The sequence below is a fragment of the Perca flavescens genome, chromosome 17 (genome assembly GCF_004354835.1).
Source record: "Perca flavescens isolate YP-PL-M2 chromosome 17, PFLA_1.0, whole genome shotgun sequence".
NCBI classification, from domain to species: Eukaryota; Metazoa; Chordata; class Actinopteri; order Perciformes; family Percidae; genus Perca; species Perca flavescens.
The window spans coordinates 26,894,791-26,921,565 of NC_041347.1; the positions used below are offsets into that span (position 1 = coordinate 26,894,791).

A 26,775-nucleotide genomic window follows, 5' to 3' on the forward strand; every position below is an offset into this window, starting at 1 on the left:
ACTGGCTGCTCTCTAAAATGGAAATGCGGGGCCTACACGCGTTCACGGTTTGTATCAATTATGGACTAATTTGCATTTACCCCGTTATAATTAGGTAAAAAAAAAAAAAAAAAAAAAATTCAACAAGCTTTTAAATATAAGTGTGACTAATTCAAATGAGAGAAAACAGGAATCTTGAGTTTGTAATTTGCTGGTGTACATGCACCTTAAAAAAAAAAAAAAAAAAACTTGACTCCCTGTTGGGAATCAAACAGACAGAATCCACTGTAGAAAATAATTATGACTTAACGGATCTTTATTGGATGAACATGTATGTAAGGGTGGTTTGCCTTAAAGATACATTCAACATCTTACTGTCATTTTGGAGCAATAAATCAACATTTCCTCTCCAAAACTAAAAATGCTCTGACTCCAATATCAAGCCAAGTGCTGCGGTTCAAACATGTCCAATATCACGACAATGCCCAAGAGAGGAGGTCTGGTTTGAAAATGTATAGCGGTTAGAATAATAACATCCGGAAAACAAACTGTAACCTGGACAAAGGCCCAGAATAGTTCTGCATCTGTATTTTAGATTTAGAGATTTTCCCACCCCAACACATTTCAAATTGCCAAAACATTTTTCTGAGTAAAACAACGTATATAAAAGCTGAACTTTATGGCCAATTTGTTCTCTTTGGAATATTTGGAAAGATTTACATACAGGTTTTTTTTTTTTTTTTTTTTTTTTTTTTTTTTCTCCCAAAGTGGTAATAAACAATTTCAAATTCGGAAAAAAAAACAACAACTAAACATGGTCACTGTAACTGACCCAAATACATATTTACATATTTCAGCTTCTCGACGCAGCTGACTAAAAATCTCTGTCATCCTAAAATAACAAATTTCAGAAATAAAAACTATACAGGATTTGATTGGGTTTGGAGGTAAAAAGGGCACTGCAGGCAGTTCCTGTCGGTGCACCAGAGGGGAAAATATTCCTCCCATCCAGAGAGCTGGTGGTCAAAGGAGTTTGGTTGAAATGACTTTTTTTGTAATTCTGAAAAAAACAGTTTGGTTTTCTTAAGGTCATCCAAGAATTAACGTCTTAAAAACCCCATTCGTCATTGACAGGAAACTGCTCCTGATGTTTTCTCGTCACAGGACTTGAGGGACTGTTTCTTCTTTTTTTTCTTCTTCTTTTAAAAAAAAAAAAAAAAAAAAGACATGAGAGGGTGAGAGGGAGGAAACACAAAGTCCGATCGCTGAGCATTCCTGCTGCTATCTTGTAATCTTATGGTTCATAAACTCTTTTTGTCTTTAAAAAACAAGCAATATGCTAATCTGGAAAATAAAAGAAGGAGAGGGAGCCGGCGAGCAGGGAGGGAAAAAGGGGGGGGGGGGGGGAGCCTGATCACAAGACTTGGAACCTCCAGGAGGCCTGGTCTTTGTAGTCCAAGCAGTCTGTGGTGTTAAAGTTGAGCTTCCACGAGGAGGCTGCAGTCTGCTCTTTGTAATCCAGGCAGTCGGAGGAGTTGAAGGCCAGGCTGGAGCCGCCGTAGGCCTGGTGGTGGTGGTGATGGTGGTGGTGGCCTGACGACTGGCTGATGTGGTGGTGCGGGTGGCCCGACATGGAGGAGGCCGTCATGGGGCTGAGCTGGTGGGGGTGGTGGTGGGAGTGCATGGGGGCCAGGTAGGAGCCGCAGTCCACGCCGCTGAAGTAAGAGCTGGACGGGGTGGGGTAGCCCTGGCCGTAGCCCGGCGTCTGGTTGTAGGACATGGGGTAGGAGGTTGCGGCGGCAGCGGAGCCGGACATTGAACGCTGCATACAGGAGGCGTTAGAAGGTGGTCCGGGCTCGGGGAGCGGGGCCACTGCAGGAGCAGGAGCGTTTCCAGGGGAGATAGCGGGGCTCCAGATGGAGGAGACGGTGCTGATGGAGGTAGAGGTGCTGCTGAGGGCCGCCGGGCCCGTGTGATTGGTGGAGGAGGATGAAGACGAGGACGAGCCGGTGCTGGAGACGGCAGGAGGCGTGAACTGGCCGCTGCTCTCGGAGCCGGTGCTCTCCCGGGCCGGAGAAGACTTCTTCTTGGGCGGCCTGGCTTTAGCACTGCTGCCGCTCTGCTGCTGCTGGCGACACTTGGCCCTCCGGTTCTTGAACCAGACCTACAACGGAGAACACCAGCCAGGAGTTAGCAACCGTACACACAAACAACCTCAGCATTTCATTTAGAAAAATAAATAAAATAAAAATACTCCCGGGCCATGCTGGGAGTACATTATGGAGGAAAATTGGGGGTTATTAGCCATCAAGGTTCATTTCCACCCCGGCCCCTTGGCTCGGACAAGCCGGGGGTCCAATTTCATACCTGGTAGACGGCTCTAAGATAACAGGTTATTGGGTTTCACCACACAGTAGGGTAACTCTAGAGCACCGAGAGGGTAGGATCATGTAGAGCATTTTGTTTCACACACACACACACACATTCAGAGAATAACTCAAATTGTGAGAGAGGGGCCTGCCTTGGTTTTCCCCTAATGCCTTTAAAGAGTAGTATTTGTTCAACATCACAGTACACCACTGAGTTGTTTGTGGGGTATTTGCTGGCATACTCTTAACCTCTTCAGTGTAGATCCCATATTTCAGATCAAATTACACAGCCTTCAGTTAGGTTGCATCAAATAATAATGAAATAAGCGACGGATTCAGCTGTAAAGTAAGCTTTTCTAATCTGAAACGCAGCTTTGTTTACATCCATGTGTACATACGGTTTTATCTGTTGGATCCCTGCACAAATTAAAGTGCTGAACCAGTGTGGTGAGCTAAACCAGAAGCACAGGTGGGAAAGAGAAGATTGTATGAATAACCACAACAGTTGAATGCAACCCTGCTGTTAAACTGCCCCTCCTCACCGGTTTAATGGCAGGAACACGTTACAGTTACTTCCCCAGTAACTGATCAACAAACCAGTCTATATCATTTTAATACCAGTTATAATCTCACCATTATCGATTTTTAAAATGTATCCATAGGTCCATTATTATCCTCTTAAAAAACTACCAGGTCTAAAATTATCCATTATTTCTCATAAGTTATTATATAATCCTTATGTAAGACTAGGCCTACATGATAAACTGTATAAATACAACAAAACATATTGTACATCATGAACATTTTTAAAACAGACTTCTGCTCTCAAAGAGTGAGGAGCAAAGACACTTTTAAACTAACTCCCTTGTAAAAGTGTCTAATCAATAATGTTTAAGTAACAAATGCAACACAAGCCCCTCGCAAAAAACAATGTTAATGTTAGTTCAACACTGTCGGTTGAAATCCTCGTTAGACTATTTGAAATTAAATGGCGATCGGCCTATTACGTTTTTATTATTAGGCCTATAACGTTCATTCTATGGTTATAAAGTGTCTTCGTATGCAACACTTAAGCGGTTTAATGTCAGCTGATGGCATCCTTTATCGTCGAGTTAACATGTAGGCTACTCGGGGCTGGTCCAGGCTGGTGGGTTTGTGTCGGGACGTTTTGCTGAACATTATTAGAGAGGCTAGTGCTTCACTTCTCACCTGGACTCTGGACTCCGGCAGGTTGATTTTCAGTGCGACCTCCTCCCGCATGAAAATATCCGGGTACCGGGTTTTGGCGAACAGAGACTCCAGGACGTCGAGCTGAGAGCGGGTGAAGGTTGTCCGCTCGCGTCGCTGCTTCCTGGGAGTCGCTGCAGAAAAGAAGAAAATACCGGAGGAACGTTAATAAACCCTAATAAAAAAAACTCAAAGACAAATCTAGATTTCAAATAAATATTATTGAAAGTTATGAGATTTATCTACCATTATAAAGTTTAGTATTTCTTCTCCCCGTTTATTCTTGCTGGTAGTTAATAAAATAAAGACAATTTACCTTTAACCTCTCTTTATTTTGTCATTTTTAAAGAGAAGGTTTAACTAAAGGCTTATTTAATATTCCCTTTCAAAAATTGACTAAACAAAACCCACTGCTCCTTGCTGACAGAAGATAAGGCAAGTTTAAATCAGGTTATAGGAAACCATCTGAATGTGTACCGTTTGCTTTAAAATGCCTAATCATGGTACACATTGGGTTTTACATCATAGGCTACTTGGTTTAAAAAAATAAAAAATAAACACCCAAACCACACGTTATTATCATCATTCTATTATTATTTTAACACAAATTAATATTATTAAATCAGCCCCAAAAAACATTGACATGTAAATATTTTGGTCATTTTCTTCACGATGGCTGGAGCTCTTACAGTTCAGTAGGCCTACAGACTGGGTGCCTTCATGTTTATTAAAAGGTGTTTGGGTGTTTCAGTGTGTGTATGTGCGCGCGCGCGTGTGTGTGTGTGTGTGTGTGTGTTGGGCTCCTACATGGGTAGCCCACTGAGGGGTGCAGCAGGTCCATGGCAGCGCCGCTGAGCCCCAGGCCGTTGACGCCGTAGGGGGGCTGTTTGAGGTAGGACATCATGCTACAGGCGGTCACTGCTCCACCCAGCTCAGGCCAGTGGTTCGGTTTCCCCCGATGCTGCAGCTTGACGGGACAGGGGGCCAATCCAAGTCACTGCACACGCGCACACACACACGCACACACACACACACACACACACACACACACACACACACACACACACACACACACACACACACACACACACACACACACACACACACACACACACACACACACACACACACACACACACACACACACACACACACACACACACACACACACACACACACACACACACACACACACACACACACACACACACACACACACACACACAGGGGGGGAGAACACGTTAGAAACATTAAAGGATGAGAAAAAACTAAATGCTTTTACGTAGGCTTATTTCAAACTAAATGCAGATGGAATATTTAGAAAAAAAAAAAAAAAACACATCAAAAATGTGAGAAAGAAACTCCTAAATGTATTAATTTCATAACCTTTACAAAAGCGCTTTTTTTTTTATTTAGGGGAAGAATAAAGAAAATCTCGCTTCCTAATCTATTTTTCAGTTTATTCAAAAAAAAAAAAAAAACAAGCATTACATGAAGTCCCATGGTTATTATTCCGTGGCAGTAGGATAGATATAAAAGCATGAATTAGTGGACGATAAACTGATCATTTAGAAGCAGAAACGCACATTAAATCCCTTCAGGAATATTGGATTTTTAGTGAGGGGATAACGGGGTCAAACGGCTCCACCTCACGACCCCAGCGGAGGAAATAAAACCCACAAACTGACGCTACTCAGCCTTTTTAACTTTAAACCCAAGATGAATGAAAAACTGAATCAAACTGACGCATGTTATGTGGTCCTGAGAGCTTTGGTCAATATACATCATTGCTATTCTGAAACTATTTGTTTCCATTTGTGTTTATTTTTCTGGGCACACACTGAATGGTCATTCTCTACACATCTTTTATTGACCAACACACCACCTCCTACCTGCAGAATATTCCGTTTTTTTAGTTTTTTTTTTAAAATCATACACTTCCTATGTTGTAAAAACGCGACATCACATTTTACATCAGAAAAGGAACTGTGATCTAAATCCTCTTTCCTCAAACAGTAATACATATTCCAATCAATTTGCCTCTATTACGTAGCTTAATGCATGTTAGACGGTGACTGTGACCTTATCAAATATATTTCTTTCCAAACTATGGTCACTTTTAAAGTCAAAATACTGAATAGGAATTTAAATGAGAAAACTCTTTTTTGCAATTGTGTTTGAATTAGTTTTAGTATTCTCACGTGTGTGTGTGTGTGTGTGTGAGACACACACGTAAAAAAAAAAAATGGATTATGGATAGAGTTTGATAATCTAAAAAAAAAAAAAAAAAAAAAAAAAAAAAGAAATCCAAAAGATTATAGTCCCAGTTGTGGCTGTGTGAAGTCTCTCTGTCCTCGGGTCATTCCGTTGGTTTCGGGTGGTCAAACTTTGTATTTTGACCACAACGAGGCTCCTGTGGATCTTCTGAAATTAACTGAATCCACAACAGAATCCAAATCCGAAATAAACTGTTTTGCCTGGAACGCAATTTATGCGTTTTCATTTTCAGAGAAAGATCTGGAGGATCTCATTTTAATAGTTTCTAAAGATATGAACTTTAACATCGCTTTGATCGGTCAGGTTCCTTCTGTATTTTAACGCTCAGGGGGAAATAAACTAACTTTATTGAAAAAAAGTAAACATTCTCCACTTCTTCATTTTCAAAATTAAAATATGAATGGTAAATTGATATTTTCTGTAAAGCAGAACTATGATTTTTTTTTAACCCTTTCTGTGGCTTTTAAATGCTGTGTAGTTTAATTGTATAGACTACTTGTGTTTGTTTGTGTCGCTCAGACTGAATTAGGATTACATTTCAAGAAAATATAGCAGAAAATAAAACAAGCTCATTTTAATCAACTAATTTAACAATCAACGCATCCTTAAACATTAAACCGACCTGGATTTACATTCAGAAAACTCGGATATTATTGCTGATGGTTTGAAAGGGTGAAATCTTTTTCATAAACTGATCAGTTTGATTTTTACCTTTAAGTGAAGAATTCTCTCCCCCCCACCCCCCCGAAAAAGCCTGTGAATTAAATGAGTGTCTCTGAAGAGCAGATTATTTTAACAATGAGCTCCTAACTGACCAAACCAAACCTCAACTAACCAAACGTGTATTCGAGCGGATTTTTAAACCGAATTTGCAGCCCTGCCAGGCCGGAGTGAAAAGGCGAGATCTCGGTGCAAATGAACTCAATTAGAATTTAGATTAGACCTCCGGGGAGAGAGCGTTTCAGAAGGGCTCTTATCAGCAAAATAAATTAACAAAAACCAAAACACGCCTCTCCAATTATCTACTAAGTGGTTCAAACGCTTTAATGGCCAATTGCTCTCAAATAAAACTCGCAGGAATGAATTGGAATGGAAAATATGAAAATTATCTACTCAGGAGGAAGTTGACTCAATTTATCCAGTTCAGGTCGGAGTCCTCCACGGTACGGATTAATTGATATCTCATCTTTAAAAAATATATATATATAAAGCACACAGACGTGCAGCGGTGCAAATTGAAATCATGTACTAAGTGACTTTTTTTGTCGCTTTCACACTTCAGCTGCTTCTACAACACGCATAGTCATGTTGCTCGGAGTAAAAATGCGCACAAACTAACCCTGATCTACATGAAATGAGTAAAAGAGAAGAACCATTACCTTGTTTTATTCCTCTTCCCTTCTCCCGAGCTCTCGGGCCGCAGGAGGCGAGCAGCAGTAAAAGTATCCAGCAGTAGGAAGTCTGCAGGGCATAAAACCTCAAGCAGCGGCAGACTTGCTCAAAAACAAACAACAGTGTGCAAACCGAGCGACATCACGGAGAAAACAACGCAGTTATCAGCACGCGGGCCTCACCGCGTCCTAGGTGCGGTTCCGGATGTTTTTGCAGCCAAATAAATCAAACTCATTTGCTTTCAGGGGGCTTGTCGTTGTCTGTCAGAGTGTTAAGGTGATTTCTAATGGAGACGGATGGAGATTGATCACCTTCTCTCCGCCCTGCGCCTCTATGAGCGGAGGACACCTGCGGATCCGCCTCCTTCAGCCAATCGGCGCGCGTCCCCGGTCTGACGGACGGCGGGGGCGGCCTATGGGCGCGCAGAGGCAGCCGGGAGAGCCCACTCCCACTTACCCCCCCCACCCTCCTCCTCCTCTCGGTCCCGGTCCCGAGACCAGACGAACTAAAGAGGTTTTTGAAAAAGATAGAAATGTTTCACAGGCCTGCAGGAGAAACAGAGAGTGTAACTAAGCTCTGCTGTGCTGTGCGTAAAAGAAGAAGAAGTCACATTTCACAGGAAGAGTTTCTTATTGTGTTATTTGCACGCAGCATCTAGTATTGTCAAAAAACTAAATCTGCGGACTTTTCCTCCATCTAAAACTTATTTTCTTCTGAATAATAGTCCTGTTTTCTTGCTTCCTTGAATTGCACGATGCCTAAACGTATCGCAAAAACATCTAACCAGTTGTTACATGAAATAAAAATCACGATTCGGAATGTTTGAAGAGAAAGAAAATGAAGTCAAATGGTTGTGTTGAGGCTTAACATGTTTGAAAGAGGGTTTAGTTTGACAGAAAGAAGCATTTTAGTTTATCGACAGCAGAAAAACCCATTTCCTGAAGGGCCGGGAAGCCTCAGCAGCTTTTTTTAAAAAAAAATTGTATTAATACTGTTATTATAACTGTTAATTCCTCTGTGATGATATTTTGTCGCCTCAAAAAGTGAACGTGAGAAATATAAAAATGAGGAAAGGAGTTATTTTGATTTTATTGTGATACACCCCCCCCCCTTTCCCTCTCCACACACACACACACACACACACACACACACACAAGTGCTCATGAATATTAATGAGGTCTAATCCCCATTTAGAATTACATTTGAGGATGGTTGACGTAAAGTTTAATAGGGATAGACCTCAAACTCACTGCGGAGGAAAAAGAAGAATCCGCAGACGAAAAATCAGCACCAAAAGCTGCGGTCACTGGATCAAATCATGCACTTTATATGTCGATGTTTTTTAATGTGTTTTAACCCATCACACACAACACAAACAGTATTTTATTTTCTGTTGTTTGGCCTGTGTGTCAGTGAGGGTCGTGGGGATGCAGCTCAGCTCGGTGGATCTCTGCAAAAACATCAATTTCTGTAAATGAGTCCTGAGCGAGCTTATATTCAGAGAAAAAAACTGCAGGGATGGAAATTATATATTTGTGTGTGTGTGTGTGTGTGTGTGTGTGTGTGTGTGTGTGTGTGGAGTATCAAAGTGGAGGCCTTAAAAGACTTAAAAGTCATCGACGAGAGCACTTTGACAGAGAAACTTAAACATCAATAGTCGCCGTGAGTAATGTTGGAGGTTGAGTGTAGAGGCCTGCAGTGATGCAGGAACACAGTGGAGGATAAGGGCGCCTGAACGCATCGAAACGCACCTTAATACTGTATACATGAATTAAGTCTATTTTACGCAAGGAGGCCAAAACAGACTGACGGTGCCAGTGAGTGTGGTCAAATGTATGAATGAGGCTATAACGTGGAGAGAGGTGATGTGCAGAGAGAATATACGTCACCATGTTGGGGTTAATTGATTTGGGTTTGTGTTGCCAGGCTGCTGACTGGAGGTCAAACACTTTTACGCACCTTTTTTTTTTAATTTCCTACCACATCTAAAGGTAGTAGAGCAGTCAGAGGGCCCGCGGAGGGTCCGACCGAAATACCATCACCCCTCCTCTCTTCTCCTCTGCACACTCACACACAGGCTCCGTTAAATTATGCAAAAAGGCCATTCAACAAATATGGCCCTCACAACACAAAAGAGTCGGGTTATTCTGACATTTCCCCTTACATTTCTTGTTTTTTTTTCTACTCTCGATGTGAGTAAGACCCCGAGATAAACCCCTGAACAAGTATCAAGTTATCAAGTTGCACCAACCTTTTGTAATAAGAGTATTTTGTCTAATCCCAAATTGCAGTTGAATTTTCTTAATGCTGAGCTGGTAAAGCCTGGGATTAGGCGGCGAGGAGAGGAGGGGGAAAAGTTTTGTCCTTTCAGCCGGCAGGATTGGAAGCGGGGATCTGCGGGGATGTTGTCGGTGCTTATTAAAACGATGATGCATAAAACACAGTGCTGTAGGAGCCCCGGCGCTGCACGCAGAGACCCGGGCTCCCTCAGGTGCAGTTTTTTGGACGGCGGCGGGGAAAGGAAGTAATGCAGAGGCCGAGCGGCGCTCAGCACCTGTGAGGTGAGGCCAGGAGACATCAAAGCTCAGGAGATAATCCATTCGGCTGAAGGATCCTCAGCTGCACAGCAGCGCCGAGGCACCGCCGCCTTTTACGCAGCGCTTCGCTCTTATTCACTGAAAAATAGGAAACTGACTCCAAATGTTTTCCCCTCTATCAGCTTCAACAGGAACATTAGAGAGCCGAGAGATGCTGCTGAGGTAAGACAGGACTCTGTCTGTCATTTTATTCTTTCACACTGCCAAAAATGTTTTCTTATAATATTGGATTTATCAGCTGAAATTCTTTCATAGACCTGAAAGTCATTTTCACTAAACCTGCAGTGATTTAAGATGAGGGGAATAACTTTGCTGGATTTAATACTGATGTTAAGAGGAAGGAACATAAACACCTTAGTCAAATTCAGGAGTTCAAGTTTTACGCATGAACATTTGTCAGAATAAATCCAACAAGCTTTTAAAAAGAACACAGAAAATATTTTAACTATTCATACAAGAATTTTAAATCCATGTAGAAGCGACCGGTATTGTGATTAATTTGAAATGTTTTCTACACACACACACACACTCTCTCTCTCTCTCTCTCACACACACACAGCCTTCTGACGGCACCGAGCAAAACGTCCATCGCCGTTTTGTCCCTTTGCTTTTATTCTCCAGATTACAGACCCCCGTGATAAACGCGCAATAATACAAACTAAAACAAAGCGCCTCGGGGGACGTAAAGTGCGTAATGTGCACGTACAGTCGGTCCCAAGCAGAGAAGAAACGAATCAGCAAATTAATTTGAAAGTATTAGAAAGGCCGGGGAGGACGTCTGCTGTCACAACCGATTTTGCTGCTTTAATCGGGGATGTGAGGCTGCCTGCGGGGATGGTGTGCGGGGTCCTACCGAGACAGTCTGCTTTTAATCGCAGGAACATTTGTTCACTCTTTATTTTAGTTTGACATCAGTCTGCATTCCGAAAACTGATGCAAGTAAAAACAAAAAGGTACATTTAAAGAGGTGAATTTTTTCTTCTTTTTTCTTCTAAAATAAATAGGCTATTGATAGTTTGTGCAGGTTTTATTTTCCTGTCCATCAATGGTTGCGGGTGACCGAGCCTCTCCAGCTCTGCCCCCCGTCTCCAGCGCGCACAGAAGCGGCCTAGAGAGAGAGAGAGAGAGAGAGAGAGAGAGAGAGAGAAAGAGAGCGAGAGAGCGAGAGAGCGAGAGAGAGAGAAAAGCATCTGCTCGGTACAAAGTGATTTCTCTAATCTTGCTCGGTGGAACCTGTTCAGCACCGACCTCAAACAAAAACCCGAACGCCAATTTTAATTTATAAACACGCACAAGTCGCAGGGGAATTGAACAGAGCGCCGAATAATAAGCATTGCTAAACGAAACGCTCGCTGGTGAATGCAGTGATAGGGGCCACTTATGTGCAGCGCTGCAGCCGAAGACGTGCATGCATTTCAATAAGTTTTCGTTGTGTGAAAAAAATAAGAAAAAAAAAACATATGGAATATGATCTAGATCATGTGGGATTGGAGGTAAAAAGGTAAACAAAAAAAACAAAAACAATGATTGAAAGTTTTGAAGAGCACAACTTTTAGAAATGTGTGAGCGATTAGATAAATGAAAACAGACTTTAAAGACACCAAAATTCGTCGTTCGTATATATATATATATATATATATATATATATATATATATATATATATATATATATATATATATATATATAAATAAAATAATTTCGACACAAAATAAAACTGTGTCCAAATGCTTGTACATTTAATCCCTGCAGTTTAAAAATATATGGAAACAAATACGCCACACGCTGCCTTTGTGGAATATGAAATCATAAGGACTTTATTATTGAAGACTTGGGTTATGATACTGGAATAAATAAACAGATAAATGTTCAACACGTAAAGGACATCTGCCCCAGATGTGGAGCTCTAAGTGATGCACGTGGAAGCATATTTCTCTTCTTCAGAATACAATAAATAGAAACCAAAAGTTGTTGAGCAAAATGCACATGAAATGTGACGACAGTTTCACTTACAAGCAGCTTAAAAGGACAAACGGCAATAAATAATATATATATTTTTTGTTTTTGACTGCATGAATCCTGACAAAACAAAGAGGATTTTGGAAGCTACTGGTCAGAGCAGAGATGAAAATATACAACAAAAGTTTTTTTTTCTTCTTTTTTTTAAACATGATCTTACTTTTGGTAAACTGCTTTCAAGCCAACACAATAAAAAAAGCAATAGGAAAGTTAAGATTAATGCAAGATTTATGAATGCGTTCCCCCCTTTAAGATATTTTACAAGTAAAAACTCTAAAATGAAATAATTAAAATACAGTCAAGTAATGAAGTAGCTTGAAAAGACTGATATAACATTTTTTTTTCCTTTTAAAAGTCCAACTGAAACATCATCTTCTCAACATGATGAAAAGAAAAAAGTCCCCCCATTAAACCCAGTTGTGCTGTACCTCAAACTGACTGCTCTCCACATTCAGACAGAGAAGGCTGTGCTGCTGCTGCATCAGTACACGCAAATGTCACACAGGGTTTGCTCTTGTCTCGTACATATTTATATTACATACAAGTACCGTTCTTTGTAAAGAAAAGGAGAATTAAAATTTAAAAAAAAATTGTATATAAGTGGGACAGTTTGAGTCGGTATAAAGTGGGTGCAAAGGCATCGCAGGGGCCTCTGAACTCGGCCGGTCTCTGCGGGTAATTATACCAAAACAATCACCACATCAGGATTCCAATAACTAGAATAGATATATAATAATAGAAATATTTAGGAAAGCCACTCTCCAATCATAATTATAATATTCATTCTTATAATAATGATACATTTTTTTTTTTTTTTTATCGGCTACATTTGTTGGTTGCGTTTTTCTGAAAATGACAATCATTGAAGCACACACTTCTCCTCTTTCTTGGCCATCTTTCCTTTGTTCTGCTCCAGCGTCCGCTCCAGGTGCTCGTCCTCCTCCTCGGCCCTGCGGAGAGAGGGCACAGGTCAAAAGGTCAGATGTGTCAAGGGAATTGGAGGGGGGGGGGCCCACCCACACACACACACACACACAGTATGTGCCACAGCAAACGTTGCGGTGCCGCCTGTGGAGTGGCCTAGCGCCAGGGGCAGAGCTCCAACCTTTCACCCGCCTGGCACCCTGTTGGCGGACAGTGCCGCCAATCTGGAAGAGATCCCGCCCATTGCAGGTGTGCTGCTGCTGGTGCTGCCGTGCATGCAGGATGACTGCAGACTGGCTGGAAATGCAGGACATGTGTATTCACTATGTCTACGGTTTCTGGGGGACTGCTGGAAATGTAAAGATAGGCAGCAGACGCTGTCGCGCTAACTCACCTAAGGGGGTTTGGACATTCCCAGACTTTTACATTTATACGTTTTAGACTGTGAGACTTGTTCTGTGTCTGGTGTTGGAGGATTGTGGGTAACTTACTGTTTCTCCTGGGCGTCCAGGTCCCTGACCAGTGCGTCTCGTTTGTTGACCAGTATGACCAGCTCATCCAGCAGCAGCTGCTCTCGTCTCTTCTGGGCCTCCGTCTTCTGCCAGTCTGCAACCACACCAGAGGAACAAACTACTTCACCACAGGAGACGCTGAGGACTGATTTTATTCTAAAAACCTCGAGACACTTGTCACATGGATGAAAAGTTTTATTCTTTTGTCCTGCCAGGAACTCATGACTGTACGACAGAGCAGACTAATGAACTACCTCACGCTTCAAGACAACATTTTTACAAAGACTTAAATCAGATCCTCCAGGAATAGAAATTTTCCTCCTGAGCTCTTCTAATAAAACACTATTTAAACACTGTGGACATGACCTCACTTGTTTCCAGCTCTTTATCAAGTAACCAAGTCACAATAAAGGACTACAGAGCTTCAACATGACAGACAGGTGGTCTGGTCGGATAGTTGGGTAAAAGTTCATCTTCTTATTAACCTGCTGGATTGTGTGGTAACACTCCGTCAGGTTGTGTGTGTGTGTGTGTGTGCACATTGACGATGTGTTGACCCGAGCAAACACACTTGAAGGATATTGTCATGTTAATCTGCAGCACACAGAGATATATGAAGAATCCCATTCCCACAGGAAAAGGATTGTTTTAAGATTAAAAAGAAATTCATCATGGCCTATTAAAGGTGACAGCCATATTGTATGTAGCATTTCTATTCATTTTCATTTTAGCCCAAAAACTATTAAAAATATTAAAGTTTTGGATGAATTTTTGAGGTTAAAGTTCAGCAAAATCATCTTGGATATAGATTGATTGAAAGTATGTTTCTACTTAGTGTAAGACTTTAAAAAAATGCTGCGGTTGAGTCTTCGTGGTCCAATATTTTTCATAGAAACATTTAAATAAACACAAACATCTAAGTGTAATCTCAAAGCCAAACAGTTTGTTCCTCAGCTAAATAAACAAACAAACAGGTGAGGCCCTGACCCTCGTCTCTCAGTTCTTCAGGGCCTTTTTCAGGAAAGGCCCCCACTGGGCCCCACAGGGTCCAGGTGGGACCCCGATCCAAATCCCCTCTCCCTGGAGGGGAGGGGGGCGGCTCACAGGAGAGCACTCGTTCCCCCTGGGGCTCAAATATCCGCCTGGCGCCCTTGGCTCCGCATTCACAACACCGGGGGCGCACTATTCCCTCCCTCACCCCCCAAACTCACCCCCAAAACTCACCCCCAAACACTGCAGTGCTTAAACAATTGCATCTTTACAAACATGTGTTTGTTTACCTCCTTGTTGTACAATTTACACAACAATCCAGCATCTGTGTTCCTCATGTAAAAACAGGACAACTTGTACATACTTTAGATTAAATTAGATTCAACTTTATTTGTTGTTGCACACAGCACCAGTGCAACAAAATGCATCATTTTAAATCCGACTAATACAGAAACATCTAAGACTGACAAAAAAAAAAAAAAAAGTCTTCTCTGCAGATTTTCCGCACTGTCCAACAGCTAAAGGAAAGGCAGGAAATCTCCAGCTATTCCTCAGCACAGTGTGAGAGAATGTGTCCCCCTCAAAAACCCTCCATCGTTTCATATTTAAAAAAAAAAAAAAAAAAAAAAAAAAAAAAAAAGAAAGAAATCCTCTTTATCCCAGAGAGAATTCAAACACACTGTGCAACTTCTGTGGCGCGTAGGCAACTTCACCCCTCTATCAATATTTAACTGCCTATTGATTCGAGAATAAAAGCAATGTTGTAAAATGTCACTCCCAAAATAAGTGTGGCTTTATTAAAAATAAATATCCCCCCCTCATTGAGTCAAATTGCGGCACTCAGGATGTGTGTGTGTGTGTGAGTGTGTGTGTGTGTCACGCTGGGCCCAGTGTGTTTGTCCTGAAAGGTCTGCGCTCTCTTCATTGGCCCCGCTCGTCCCTTTGAAGTCGACCACAGAGCGAAATGAACACAGTCCCAATATTTGGCTCTCTACGTTCCTCTCTTCCTTTCTCTCCCGTTCCCTCCCTCGTTTTATTTTTTTCTCTGCGAAGCAAATTGACTCTCCTCAGGCTTTGTGGGGGAATCAACAAAATATATATATATATATATATATATATATATATAAAATAACTGCCAAATACGTTCAAGCCTGTATCTGAAGAAATTAGTTTTTTAAAAAAGAGGTTAGTTTAGGATACTGAGAAATGAAGACAATTGTGTCAAGTGAAGGAAAAGAAAAGCAGATGAGTCATCATGTGAGTCATCATCTTTAGAAAATTGTGAGACAGGAATGTGTGTGTATCCAAATCCGCCATAACTCCACACTCTCCCACAATCCTCTCTCGACAAGGCCGGCCCACAAGAGGAGGGTTCAGAAAAAAAAAAAAACGTCCCACAAAAACAGAGAGGTATGTAAAAAAAAAAAAAAAAAAATTCTTTCCTCTTGATCCTGCCCTCCTTATCCTTCAGAGCACATTTCAGCCAAAAAGCCAAAGTCCTAGTCGAGGGGTGTGGGGGTTATGGGGGAAAGCACACTGCTGTCAATCAAATGTCACATAGTCCCGCCCCCCTCATTAGGAAGGTAAACAATAAAGAGAGCCGATGAGAGACGTGACCAGGCAACACCAGAGCAGGGCAGGCTGGGTAACCAGACACCCAGGAACAAACAAAACACCCTGCAGCCACTCAGAACCCCCCCTCCACGTAACCCCGCCTCTCCCATGAGAGAGAGAGGTTAAAGACTTGGAGGAGTGTGTACAACTCACATGGTGGGTGCGTATTCAGATAACCCTTGCCGTGCACGCCAACGGTAACCATGTGAGTCTGCACAAGGCACACAAGAATGCGCTGGTTCAAATCCCCATGAACCCCTCCCCGCCTGGTCCCTGCGATGCTAAATGTATTCAAGAGAGAAAACTTGGTCCAAAGCCCCGTTCCCTCAAAGCCAGGAGAGACCGTCTTACGTGCATCCATCTATCTGTCTCTCACATTTCTTGTCTCTCTCTCTCTCTCTCTCTCTCTCTCTCACACTCTCTCTCACACACACACACACACACACACACACAGAACAACGGTGTGACATCAAAGGATTTGATCCACAGCTTCATATGTCGAGAGACAACATCCTCCAGAGTCTAGAGTTTAGACATTTACGACTACAAACTTATTCCCCCGTCATTTTACTTTTTCTTGTCCTCTCTGCTCTCTCTACCTCTTTTTCTTGTGTAAAAGGCCTCCAAAAGCTGGTTTTGGCAGAGGTCCAAGTGGAGTCAAGAGACAAAAAGTGTCACCAGAGGAGAAGAAAGTCGACAGACGGGGGAATGGCTGATAAATACAAACTATCTCAACAGCAACCAGGAGATTTTATTCTCTGTTACATCGCAGGGCAAACGTGTAAAACTGATACAACAATGTAACGATCTAATTCTTGAAGGCAAAGTGTTAAAACCGGACAGATCTGCTTTGATCCAGTACTGACCACATTAAAACAAGTAGTTGAGAGTTAGTAGTAGTAAGACAAGTATTGTGTCCGTTTCCTCTGAGCCATAGAGCTCCATCATTGTCCAAAAAAAATTAAAAACACATTGACAAGCCTCACTGTTGCACTGGGTGACGTGTTCATTTATTACAATGGACATAAGCAATTCTGAGTCAATCCCACATACACCATCCTGATGCTGTAAATACTCACAAGTGCACCAAATGCGTATAAATCTGCAAAATAGTCCCCAACACATGCACAATTTACTACTGTTTGAGTAACATTTGCTACAAACTATAGTGATCAGCTGTTTTAGGAAATATCTGTCTCCTGATTTGAAGGATGTATGTCTTCAGTAGGAGCCACTGACAGAGTCAGGGATAACGTTTTATGGTTGGTTTTGGTATTTTCATGGGAATTGTTGACATTAAGAAAAATAAAGAATATCACCAGCTTTACCGTTTATTTCCAGGACACTGACGTTTACAGGCAACTTAAACTAAAACTTAAAACCTTTAATATTCACCTGTTGATGTAACTAGCTTGGTTTTCCACCGTCCTGACTCACAAACTGATTCGATATGAAAACCTTTATGAGACAGTACAGCTCTTAAAAACTGAAACAAGTTAGTTTATGAGACACTGAGCAAGCAGAAAAACTCGCTTCTAACTTTTTAAAACCCAGGCAGATCCAGAAACTGAAGCATGAATATAAAACAAAAGACACATCTGTTCCACCATATGTTAGAATAACCAGCATATAATATCATGTTAGCTACACTACAGGAGGCACTTGGAAAATACTTAAAGTCACATCTTCTGGGGGAGCAATGCGAATATGAACATTTAAAGTACTTTATCTTCGTTTTGTGTGTCACCTTTTTTGTCACCTATTATTATTTTCCTAAATTCCCCCAAAAAGTCTGGCAACTCGTGGAACGAAGGTACTTGTTATCGGCCGTTCCAGTCAACTAGCAACCCTGAAAGAGTTGGCGACATCATCAAAAGTCGCCTATGTGATAGGATTCCACAGTGCACCTAATCAATCAGGGTCTGTAGCGCGCCACCCCGATGTGTTACAAAGCCCAAATAGATTTACAAATGGTAAGCGTGTGTGTGTGTGTGTTTGTGTGTCAGGGGTGTGGAGAGGGATAAGCTCCTGCATAGGATTACATATTGATTTTAAACATATAAAAAAGCTTATCATATCAAACCGTAACAGGAAAAACTCTGGGACCCGGCTATGCATAAATCCCTTTTAGATGGTGAGAGGGCGTCCACTTTAAAACACACACACACACACACACAGGCCCTCGAAGGGAGCCAAGACACAGTTTTGTGTGTGTGCATACATAGGTGTGAATCGGTAAGCAGATAAAAAGGGCATAGTGGATCAATTTTGTGGCAGGGAGATGAGAGTGTGGCATACAGATGGCATTTTCCCACCTGGCATCACACCAAGAAGGTACAAGAGAGGTGGTTATCACGGAGCATGCTCATAAACAACATCAACGCCGGCCCGACAGCCTCCACTCGACCCAAACTCTTTGCACATTTAATCAAACTCAGAAAACTTTTTTAACATCATGATGTTGGAGAAACGCGTCACTGTGTGCCATTGTTCCTACTTTTCTCTTTTAATCCAGCTCAGAGGCTCTCTGTCCATTACTGTATTTCTATTAATATTTGTTCTCTATTAGTGGGATTATTATTTCTGGACCTGCCTTTAAACCTCTATTTCAGTTAATATCTCCATGTAGTTGATGCTGATTGTTAAAATCAAAACTACAGCAAAACAACTAACGTCCCCAAATTATAAAGAGTATTATTGCCGTTAAGTAATCATGAAATATTATACAGCGTTTACATTTAAGATTATAACTTCCTTTCTGCTTCTGCATTTCCCACCTCTGAAGTATTTCCTTTCCTCCTCTGTAACATCGATAGGTGTTTGAAATTTGTTTTATTACAATACAAAAAATAACTGTTGAGATCTTCTAAGTCATAAAAATAAATCTAAGAAAACTTTTGAAGAATTTGTTCTTTAGCAGAATATCAGCTTTAGAGTTGATTTCAGAGGAATCCTCTCCTCCTGACTCCTCTTTGCACCTCAAAGCACTTTCGTCTTTCTTCCTCTCGTCCTCACATCCTCCCTCTCATGTGTCATGCAGCTCAAGTCAGCAATATAAATGTAGAATGAAACGTCATGAGTCAAACTTTTCTCTCTCTCTCTCGCTCTCTCTCTCTGTGTTCTGTTCTGGCCTTGTCTGCAGCATCAAACGGAGACTGAGCCAAGCAGCTAAACCCAGTTAACTTAATATCTCCTACTTTTAACTCTTGTCAAAATCCTAAATGTTTACACTAATATACAGACTAATCTTACGATCTTAATCTTACTTTATGTCAGTGTTTACAAAATCATCCAAGTCTGGTGCAAATGGACAGGCAATATTTTTTAATAATTTATTATACTAAAATGCATAGAAATAAACTGTTTGTTGTTAGCCATTTAGCTGTAGCACACATTGACCTGGACAGACTGTGCTTGTGTGTGTATATGATGAAGACTGTGGTCAAATATTTAACTATGTGGGGCAACTGAGAGGAAGAGATAGAGCCAGAATAGTGTGTGTGTGTGTGTATCATTGCAGGTTTATATTTTTCTCAGCAGGTGTGTGTGTCGGGGCAGGTGTATCTTATCGAGATGTGTTTTTTTCCCCTCCCTCTGCTCTGACTCACAGTGCACTCTCTCTCTGTGTCATCGACTGGCCAACCAAATCAGCAATTACTTGCACGCCCGACCATCGCTCAATGGACCTGCCCAAGCACCAAATAAGAGCTGGGGAGATGGGTGGCGAACACACACGGTCACAAATACACACATATAAAGACAGACACACAGGTGGACATACAAACAGACCTGTGAGATATAAAACACACAAATGCAGACAGACAGACAGACAGACACACACACACACACACCAGCAGCTCAGAACTATCTGTGGCTGCTAAAGAAAGGTAGAGCCTGTGAATGTTAAGTGCCTATAATATAAATAAGGCAGGCTGATAAGTTAGTCAGCTGCAAATCTAACAAGTCCACATTAAGGAAGAGAGGAGCGTGGTGACACGACACACACCACCTCTCCACCTCACACACTATCTCTGCTCTCTCACCTCCACACACACACAGACAAGCAGGTGGACACACGATACACATCCGATACATAAAGAAATACAGACACAGACACACACACAAAAAGAGAAAAGCAGACTTGCACACACACTTCAGCTCATTACAATAAACAAACACACAAACACAGACACACACACAAAGTGAAAGCAAACTCACTGGTATACACGCACGCACGCACACGCACGCACACGCGCACACACACACACACACACACACACACACACACACACACACACACACACACACACACACACACACACACACACACACACACACACACACACACACACACACACACAGGCATATGAACCAGAGAAACTGAAATCCTCTCATTTGACTCGAGCTGTGGACACACTGCAGCTCAATAAATATAAATAAATAAAATGACCGTGCGAAGACAGAAGAAATCAACCTGGACGCAGGCAGCGTGGCACCGTCTGCAGCTCCTGCTTGGCTACGCATGTCTGCTCCCCCCCTCAATCCCCTCCCTGCCTGGCCCACCTCCTTTCTTGCTAATTACAATTGATTTATTATGGACCCGGTAGCTTATCAGTCGCCCGGTGAAATTACAATGGGTGTCCGAAGGCTGCGAGGAGAAAGAGGGGTTGGGGATGGGGGCGTTGGTGGTCAATGTCGAATGGCAAAATCAATTAGCATTGATTGGCAAAAGGTTCATTTTGCCAAAGAGGACGCAGTCGAAGGGGATTAAACTTCCCTGGCCCCCTGACAACTTTGATACGACACAATGGCTGCTTTTCTGGCTGCGGTATAGTTAACAAGCTTTCAATAATATAACCGCATCTGTTTTTTTTTTTTAACCTCGCAAAACCGTCTCTCAATGTGGCTGGATTTCAAATCAGGCATCGGCTAGTCGGGGACTAGGTAGGAAACAGATAGCATTGATCAAGTATCAGGAAGTGAAATCCCTCACAAGCTCACATCTTAATCCTCATCAAAAAGCCGACGTAGAATTCAAATCGTCCTGCTTCAGGCTCCTGATGAAGGCTGGCCAACAGCCGGACAGAACGCAAGAAAGGCTCATAAGACCATACAGGTGGAGAAAGATGGATTAGACAGTAGCTTTACTTTCTCTTTGTTACCAGGAAATGCAAACTCTGTTTGTCTTCTCTAGTAACCATTTTGACAGCTAAAGAAACATTATCAGATGTTCTGAAAAGTGACTCCCTGACAGATTGTTGGTTACTTTGCTTCCCATTTGCAAACAGTAGCACAATCCAGGAGATTATTCTAAATCAGTAGTGATCCTGATTAATTTAAGCGGAATCATTTGATTGTCGAAATGATTTTCTAACGACTTAGTTTTTTAGTAAAACAGAGAGGAAAATAAATCCCAAGACCTCCTGAGTGTGTGCGTGTGTGTACATGTGTGTATATCTTACCCTCTATAGCCAGCATGGCTCTCAGCTCTCTGTTCAGCAGTTCGAAGCGTCTCTCCAGATCGTGCTCTTTCTCCCTGTGGCAAGTTAGAAAGAGAGAGAAAAAAAACACACAGACAACAAAGTTCATCAATATGTTAATGACTAAATCATTAAGCACTTAAAGAAACCTGCAATAAACATTGATTCAGCTACTCGCCTGAACCTTCTCCGGCTTCGCATTAATCTACTGCACATAACTGATACACATACTGCGCTCACACAGCCCTGGGTGAATGTGAATGTGTGTGAAGAAAAAAAAAGGGAATATAAAGAGAAAAGAAAGGTGGTGAAAATGCATAAAAAACGAGTGACGAGAAGCATAAAGGAGAAGGAAAAAGACAATGAAATAAATGTGTATCTACTGTATGGACATGCCATGAGTGTGTGTGGTCTACATGTGTGTATGTATGAGTATATGTGGGGTATGTGTGTGTGTGTCTGTATGCAGCACAAATTAAATTCATTCCTCTTTCAGCCATATTAAAAAATGAGCTTATTCGGTCCCTAATAGAATTTGTCCTTCACAGGCGCCTTTTCTTTTCGCCTCCACAAAGAGAGAACAGAAAGGGCTAATAATCAGCCCTTCTGTCAATTGGCCACTTTAAAAGCCTCCCCTTTCCCACGATATAATGTGATTATGAATACTTCAATCTCTCCTCCACTTGCACACTTTGAAATCCCAACAGCCTCAAATGAAGAAGAAAAAAAGGCTGCGTGTATGAGTGTGTGTCTCCACCTGTCGCAGCTGACCACATACAAAGAGACTAGCAATAGAGTGATGATCGCCACATTTCTATTGATTTCATATCCTGTCTACATGTAAATCAATGAGCGGATAGACAGAGGGGGGTGAATGGAGTGGAGAGTACACTCCCACCCCGTGTAGCTTTGACGAGTTTGATCTAATGCTTGAATAGAAGTGTGATGTTTCCACGCTTTTAGTGCTTATCACTTTACAAAAAACTAACAGGTGTTAATGGCGTCTGGCTTGAAAAATAGGGCATTGTGGATGTGGTGTTAATGTGTCAACAGACAAGTCGGTTTTTGAGATACATACAGCAGAGAGAGCTGGTTCTGTCGTCTGATGAGTGCATTCTTCTTGTTGACCAACATGAACCACTCCTGCATCATGGCCTCCTCCTCCTCCTTGTTGTTGCCTGGAAAATGCACACAAACACACACAAAAACAAGCAGAGTTACTCACATGATAATACACCATTTTCAATAAACTGTTGATAGTTATGCCTCAGTTGTTTCCTTGCATCCTTTTGAAGCAATAAAGACAGTAGCTAAAAGAACAAGTTAAAATACAGTAGAGTGAGCTTGATAGCTAAAGGGTAATTTTCTACCATCATTTGTGTCTTTAAATAACATAATTAGAGCATACATACATACAAGCATACACAAATGAAAGATGATGCAGATAAATGACTCAAGTCTTTTTTGCCACTGCAGAGTCAGTCTGTCCACCAGATATTTATGTGTGTTTATACACTGCTCACTTATGTTCCTTGTGTAAACATTCACACACTTCACACCATGTCTTCATAACGTCAATACGACTTCAACCCAAGCGGGATTAACTCGGCGATTACCGTCGAGCGCCTTTACAGAGTGGAACCTCTCACTGTAGGGCAATACATATCCCACCAATCACTCAGCAGGGCCTTCAAAAAAGAAAAAAAAAGAAAAAACATCTCTGGTACTCTCCGACGCTTAGTGTAATATCTGCTCAACACACGGAGAGCTAGCAAGGCTCAGATGAATGGCTAATGTAAGCTTCGCCCACGCCTGGGGCTAAAGCTCTGTGCTGTAACTTACTTACAGGGTACAATGGGATGCGCACAACTGATAAGGACAAAGCACAATGAATGGAAACCTTCACATATTAGCCACAAGAACAGCCTCCATGGGTCATGTTTGACCTGGAGTAAAGACTGGGAGAGGATCCGTATGACAATTTCAAAAGTGATTCAGTGATTTGAAGACCAATTATTAAGGATTTATTTCAAGGCAGTTTTGCATCTTAATGTCTTTCAATACTGAGACTAGCATGAGATGATGACTACATCCAAGTCGTTAAAGTTTACTGGTGGTGTTAAATGCATTTTAACATAAGTAAGGTTGGTAAACAGCAGTTAAAGCTATAGTGCTTAGTTTCTGTCTCCCCCATGAGGAATTCAAAGTAATGACACAGTTTCTTTGTAGCCAAGGAGGACACGGAGGATTAAAAAACATGGACTCTTCAGAAGAGGTTATTATCTTAACTTTATTTTCTGCGTGCGAAAGTTGCCGGACGACAACAGTTTCTGAACATAGCCATACTGAGAAATACAGAGAGTTTTGTGGAGCTGATAGTCTTAATTAGCTTTGTAGCAACTCATTTGGCAACGGCTTGAATGTAACAGATGTTCATTAATATCAAAAAGTTACGCACTAAAGCTTTAAACAGGCTTTTATTTTCAAATGTGATCTGTTGACAAGCAGATAAATGCCGGTTTGGTATCATTAAGACAAAACCTTCAATTACATATTTGAATTTGCCTCTAATGTATGTAGCTTAAGTGACAGGATTGGGATTTTAAATGGATTAACATGTTCTCCTACAAACACTTAATAAAATCTAAAACTAATATGTTATTTGAGTCTTTCCAGATTAATACAACATTGGAATAAATTACAGGATGGGCAGCAGAGTAAATACCAGTTTTGAGATGTAGACCTGTGTCAGTGCTTTGGGTTCAGTATGTGTGTTAAAGATGACATCATTATAAAATACAATTTAATTCAAAGGATTTTTGTTTTGATATTCATTTGTATTTTGCATTTTTTTTCCTCTGTCATCTTGTAAATAAACTCTGCTGTGGTCAGTTCAGTGAGCATGGTTTATGTCTAGAATTGGGATATAAGCTTTGTGGCACTAGAGGCCATTTAAACAGCGACAGCAGCATTAATCTGACACTCAGTGCGTCTGTGAAGAGAAGGAATGGATGAAAACAGAGGACGCCAGATGAAAGATCGTCTTAAGGCTTATGTTATTATCTCTCGCTGTTTTTTCTCTCCCTTTCTCAAGAGGAAGGTTTAATAGCTGGGAAGCTACGACAGGCATCATAACAGAATTAACACTAAGAAGACATTTCATACCACTTATTTATTAATTGGGGGTTCTATGAATAATAAAAAAGGCATTGGTGCGCTGTATAATGGAAGAAAAACATGTATGCCAAGTTTTGATGTTTTATATTTTTTAATTATTTTCTATATAGAAAGCATTTCTTTAACTTGTTTTTCAAATGGCTTTTGCACTCCTTTTTTCTGATGCATTCAAACATCAGCGATGCACTGTTTTAAGCTCATTCTACTTATGCTTTTATTGGAAGACTATACATTTAAAAACAATAGGTTTGGTGCTTTATGGGCACCCCTAAACATTGATCACAATATCTGCATATTGACTGATTCAGCTGCTCAGGACAGGAGAAAACCAGTCAAACACACACACACACCACTGCTGCTCTTTGCAGAGGAGAGGGAGTATTGGGCCGATGCGTCATTGACGACAAAAGGCAGGCGCGTGGATGTGTGGCGGACACCGGTGCGTGTGTGGACATTTGTGATACTCTGAGCCAGCAGATGTATGTAATTTCATTTAGGAGGGTGGAGCGGGGAGGGAGGGGGAGAGAGAGAAAAAAAAAGAATGAGCGAATGAAAGAAAGCTTCAGGATTTAGCGGAATCGGGGACTCGTGGATTACTGTAGTCAACTTTGAAACGGACGACACTCGGAGGGGGGATAAAGCCGGCGCTGACAGGTCATTGTGCTGCCTCGAAGTCAAATAAAACAAGCAAATAATAATGGCAAATATTAAGCTCCTGTGACATTGTGGCGAGGCGGGCTGGAAGACGAGGGGGGATTATAAAGCTATATCCCCCACTGCTAGCCAGGGAGCAGCTACCAGCCAACAACCAGCCACATTTTATGAAAGGAGGGAGGGGAGGCAAAGAGAGGGAGAGAAAGGAAATGAGGAGAGGAAAGAGAGAAAGGCAGGGAGGACAGAGGAAAGGTATGGGAGTTAGGATAGGAGGGAAAAAAGGGTAGAAGGAAGGAGAAAGGGAGAGACGAGGCAGGGATGAACAGAGGGAGAAATGGTGAATGTGGAAGCGACTGGAGGGAGGGACGAAGGGAATAAGGGCAAGCAGGTGAGCGATTTCAAAGCCAAGAAAGAAAGGAGGGGATGGAGGGATGCAGGGAGGACGAGTGGCGACAGCTGCTCAGCATCCTCCTCCCTTCACTCAACCTCTCTAGAGTTTAACTCTGACCTCTAGATACTACCTGACTTAAAGAGACAGCAGTGTGTCTGCAGTTTTTTTCAGACTAAATTGAGTCACATTTACTTACGTCTACTGTCTATGTTTGGGAGATAAAACTCTTTAAAATCCATACAAATAAATCAATCAATATAAGACACATCTGGAAATTAAATAGTGGAAACTTCACAATAAATTTAAGGGAGTCTAGGGGGATATATCTAATACCTACCTAAGTTATTCCCTGCTGTATTTAATATCGACAGTGACTGCTATGTTTAGCAACACACAACAACAAACAATTATTTTCATAATTTTTATGAATCGATTCTTTCGTCTTTTACTGTAAAATGTCAGAATATAGTGTGAAATAGCCATCTCAATTTCCCAGAGAACAAGGGCGCATTTTCCAATTGTTTGTTTTGTCCAAAACCCAAATATATTCAAATTACAAGCAGAAAATCCTAACCCATTGGAAGCTGGAACCAGAAAACATTTGTCATTTTTAAACGATAAGTCGATTATCACAATTGCTTTCTGTTCTAATCAATCAAGCAATCAATCAATAGATTGTTTTAGCACTAATGTTAACACAATGTAATCAGTGCCTTAGCTTAACTGCATGTTACTTGAAGTGACCAGTGAAATAAAGCAACGTACATTAAAAAAAGCATTTAAAAGCAATGGTTGTTTCAGTTTTATGTATAAATGGAAGATTATTGAATACGAGCTGTACTTAAATAAATTGAGGCTCTAATGCAGGGTTGATTCCCACTGGGACAACCCCTTTTCTAAAACTGTATCCACTCGCTGTCACTGTAATGAGCGCACCCACCAAATGGCATATGTTAAGAGTGACAACAACAGAGAAAAAACTGGTGAACGTTGTGTTGTATGTAGACAAATGGTGTAAATATCCCTGGCAAACACCACTGACACTGTGTCTGTGAATCCAGCCTTGGCTCTGGGAAGCTGTGGATCCATGCTGGCTCTCAGGGGGCCATCTTGGATCAAAGCATCTGGCGGTTTGGCAGGTTGCATTCTAGGTCTTGCTGCTTGCCTTACACGCC

The 26,775-nt window shown here is 41.5% G+C and overlaps 2 protein-coding genes across 6 annotated transcripts in view; both read right to left on the reverse strand.

Moving 5' to 3' along the window:
* Positions 1 to 1,377: 1,377 nt before the first annotated feature.
* otx1 (orthodenticle homeobox 1) lies at positions 1,378 to 7,559 on the reverse strand. The gene is made up of 4 exons (XM_028603515.1): positions 7,232 to 7,559; positions 4,383 to 4,572; positions 3,558 to 3,709; positions 1,378 to 2,143 (listed from the first exon to the last, which is right to left on the reverse strand). Exons 2-4 carry the CDS (start codon positions 4,477 to 4,479, stop codon positions 1,394 to 1,396), a joined length of 999 nt encoding a protein of 332 aa, XP_028459316.1. The 5' UTR covers positions 4,480 to 4,572; positions 7,232 to 7,559; the 3' UTR covers positions 1,378 to 1,393.
* Positions 7,560 to 12,644: 5,085 nt separating this feature from the next.
* Positions 12,645 to 26,775, reverse strand: part of ehbp1 (EH domain binding protein 1) — a 162,239-nt gene continuing 148,108 nt past the window's right edge. For all 5 annotated transcript variants that reach the window (XM_028603153.1, XM_028603155.1, XM_028603154.1 and 2 more), the window contains 4 exons: positions 22,457 to 22,556; positions 21,361 to 21,434; positions 13,274 to 13,388; positions 12,645 to 12,808 (listed from right to left, as the gene is read on the reverse strand). In XM_028603153.1, the coding sequence (XP_028458954.1) occupies positions 12,718 to 12,808; positions 13,274 to 13,388; positions 21,361 to 21,434; positions 22,457 to 22,556 (380 nt within the window). In that variant the 3' untranslated portion in view covers positions 12,645 to 12,717. The remainder of the gene's footprint in view (positions 12,809 to 13,273; positions 13,389 to 21,360; positions 21,435 to 22,456; positions 22,557 to 26,775) is intronic.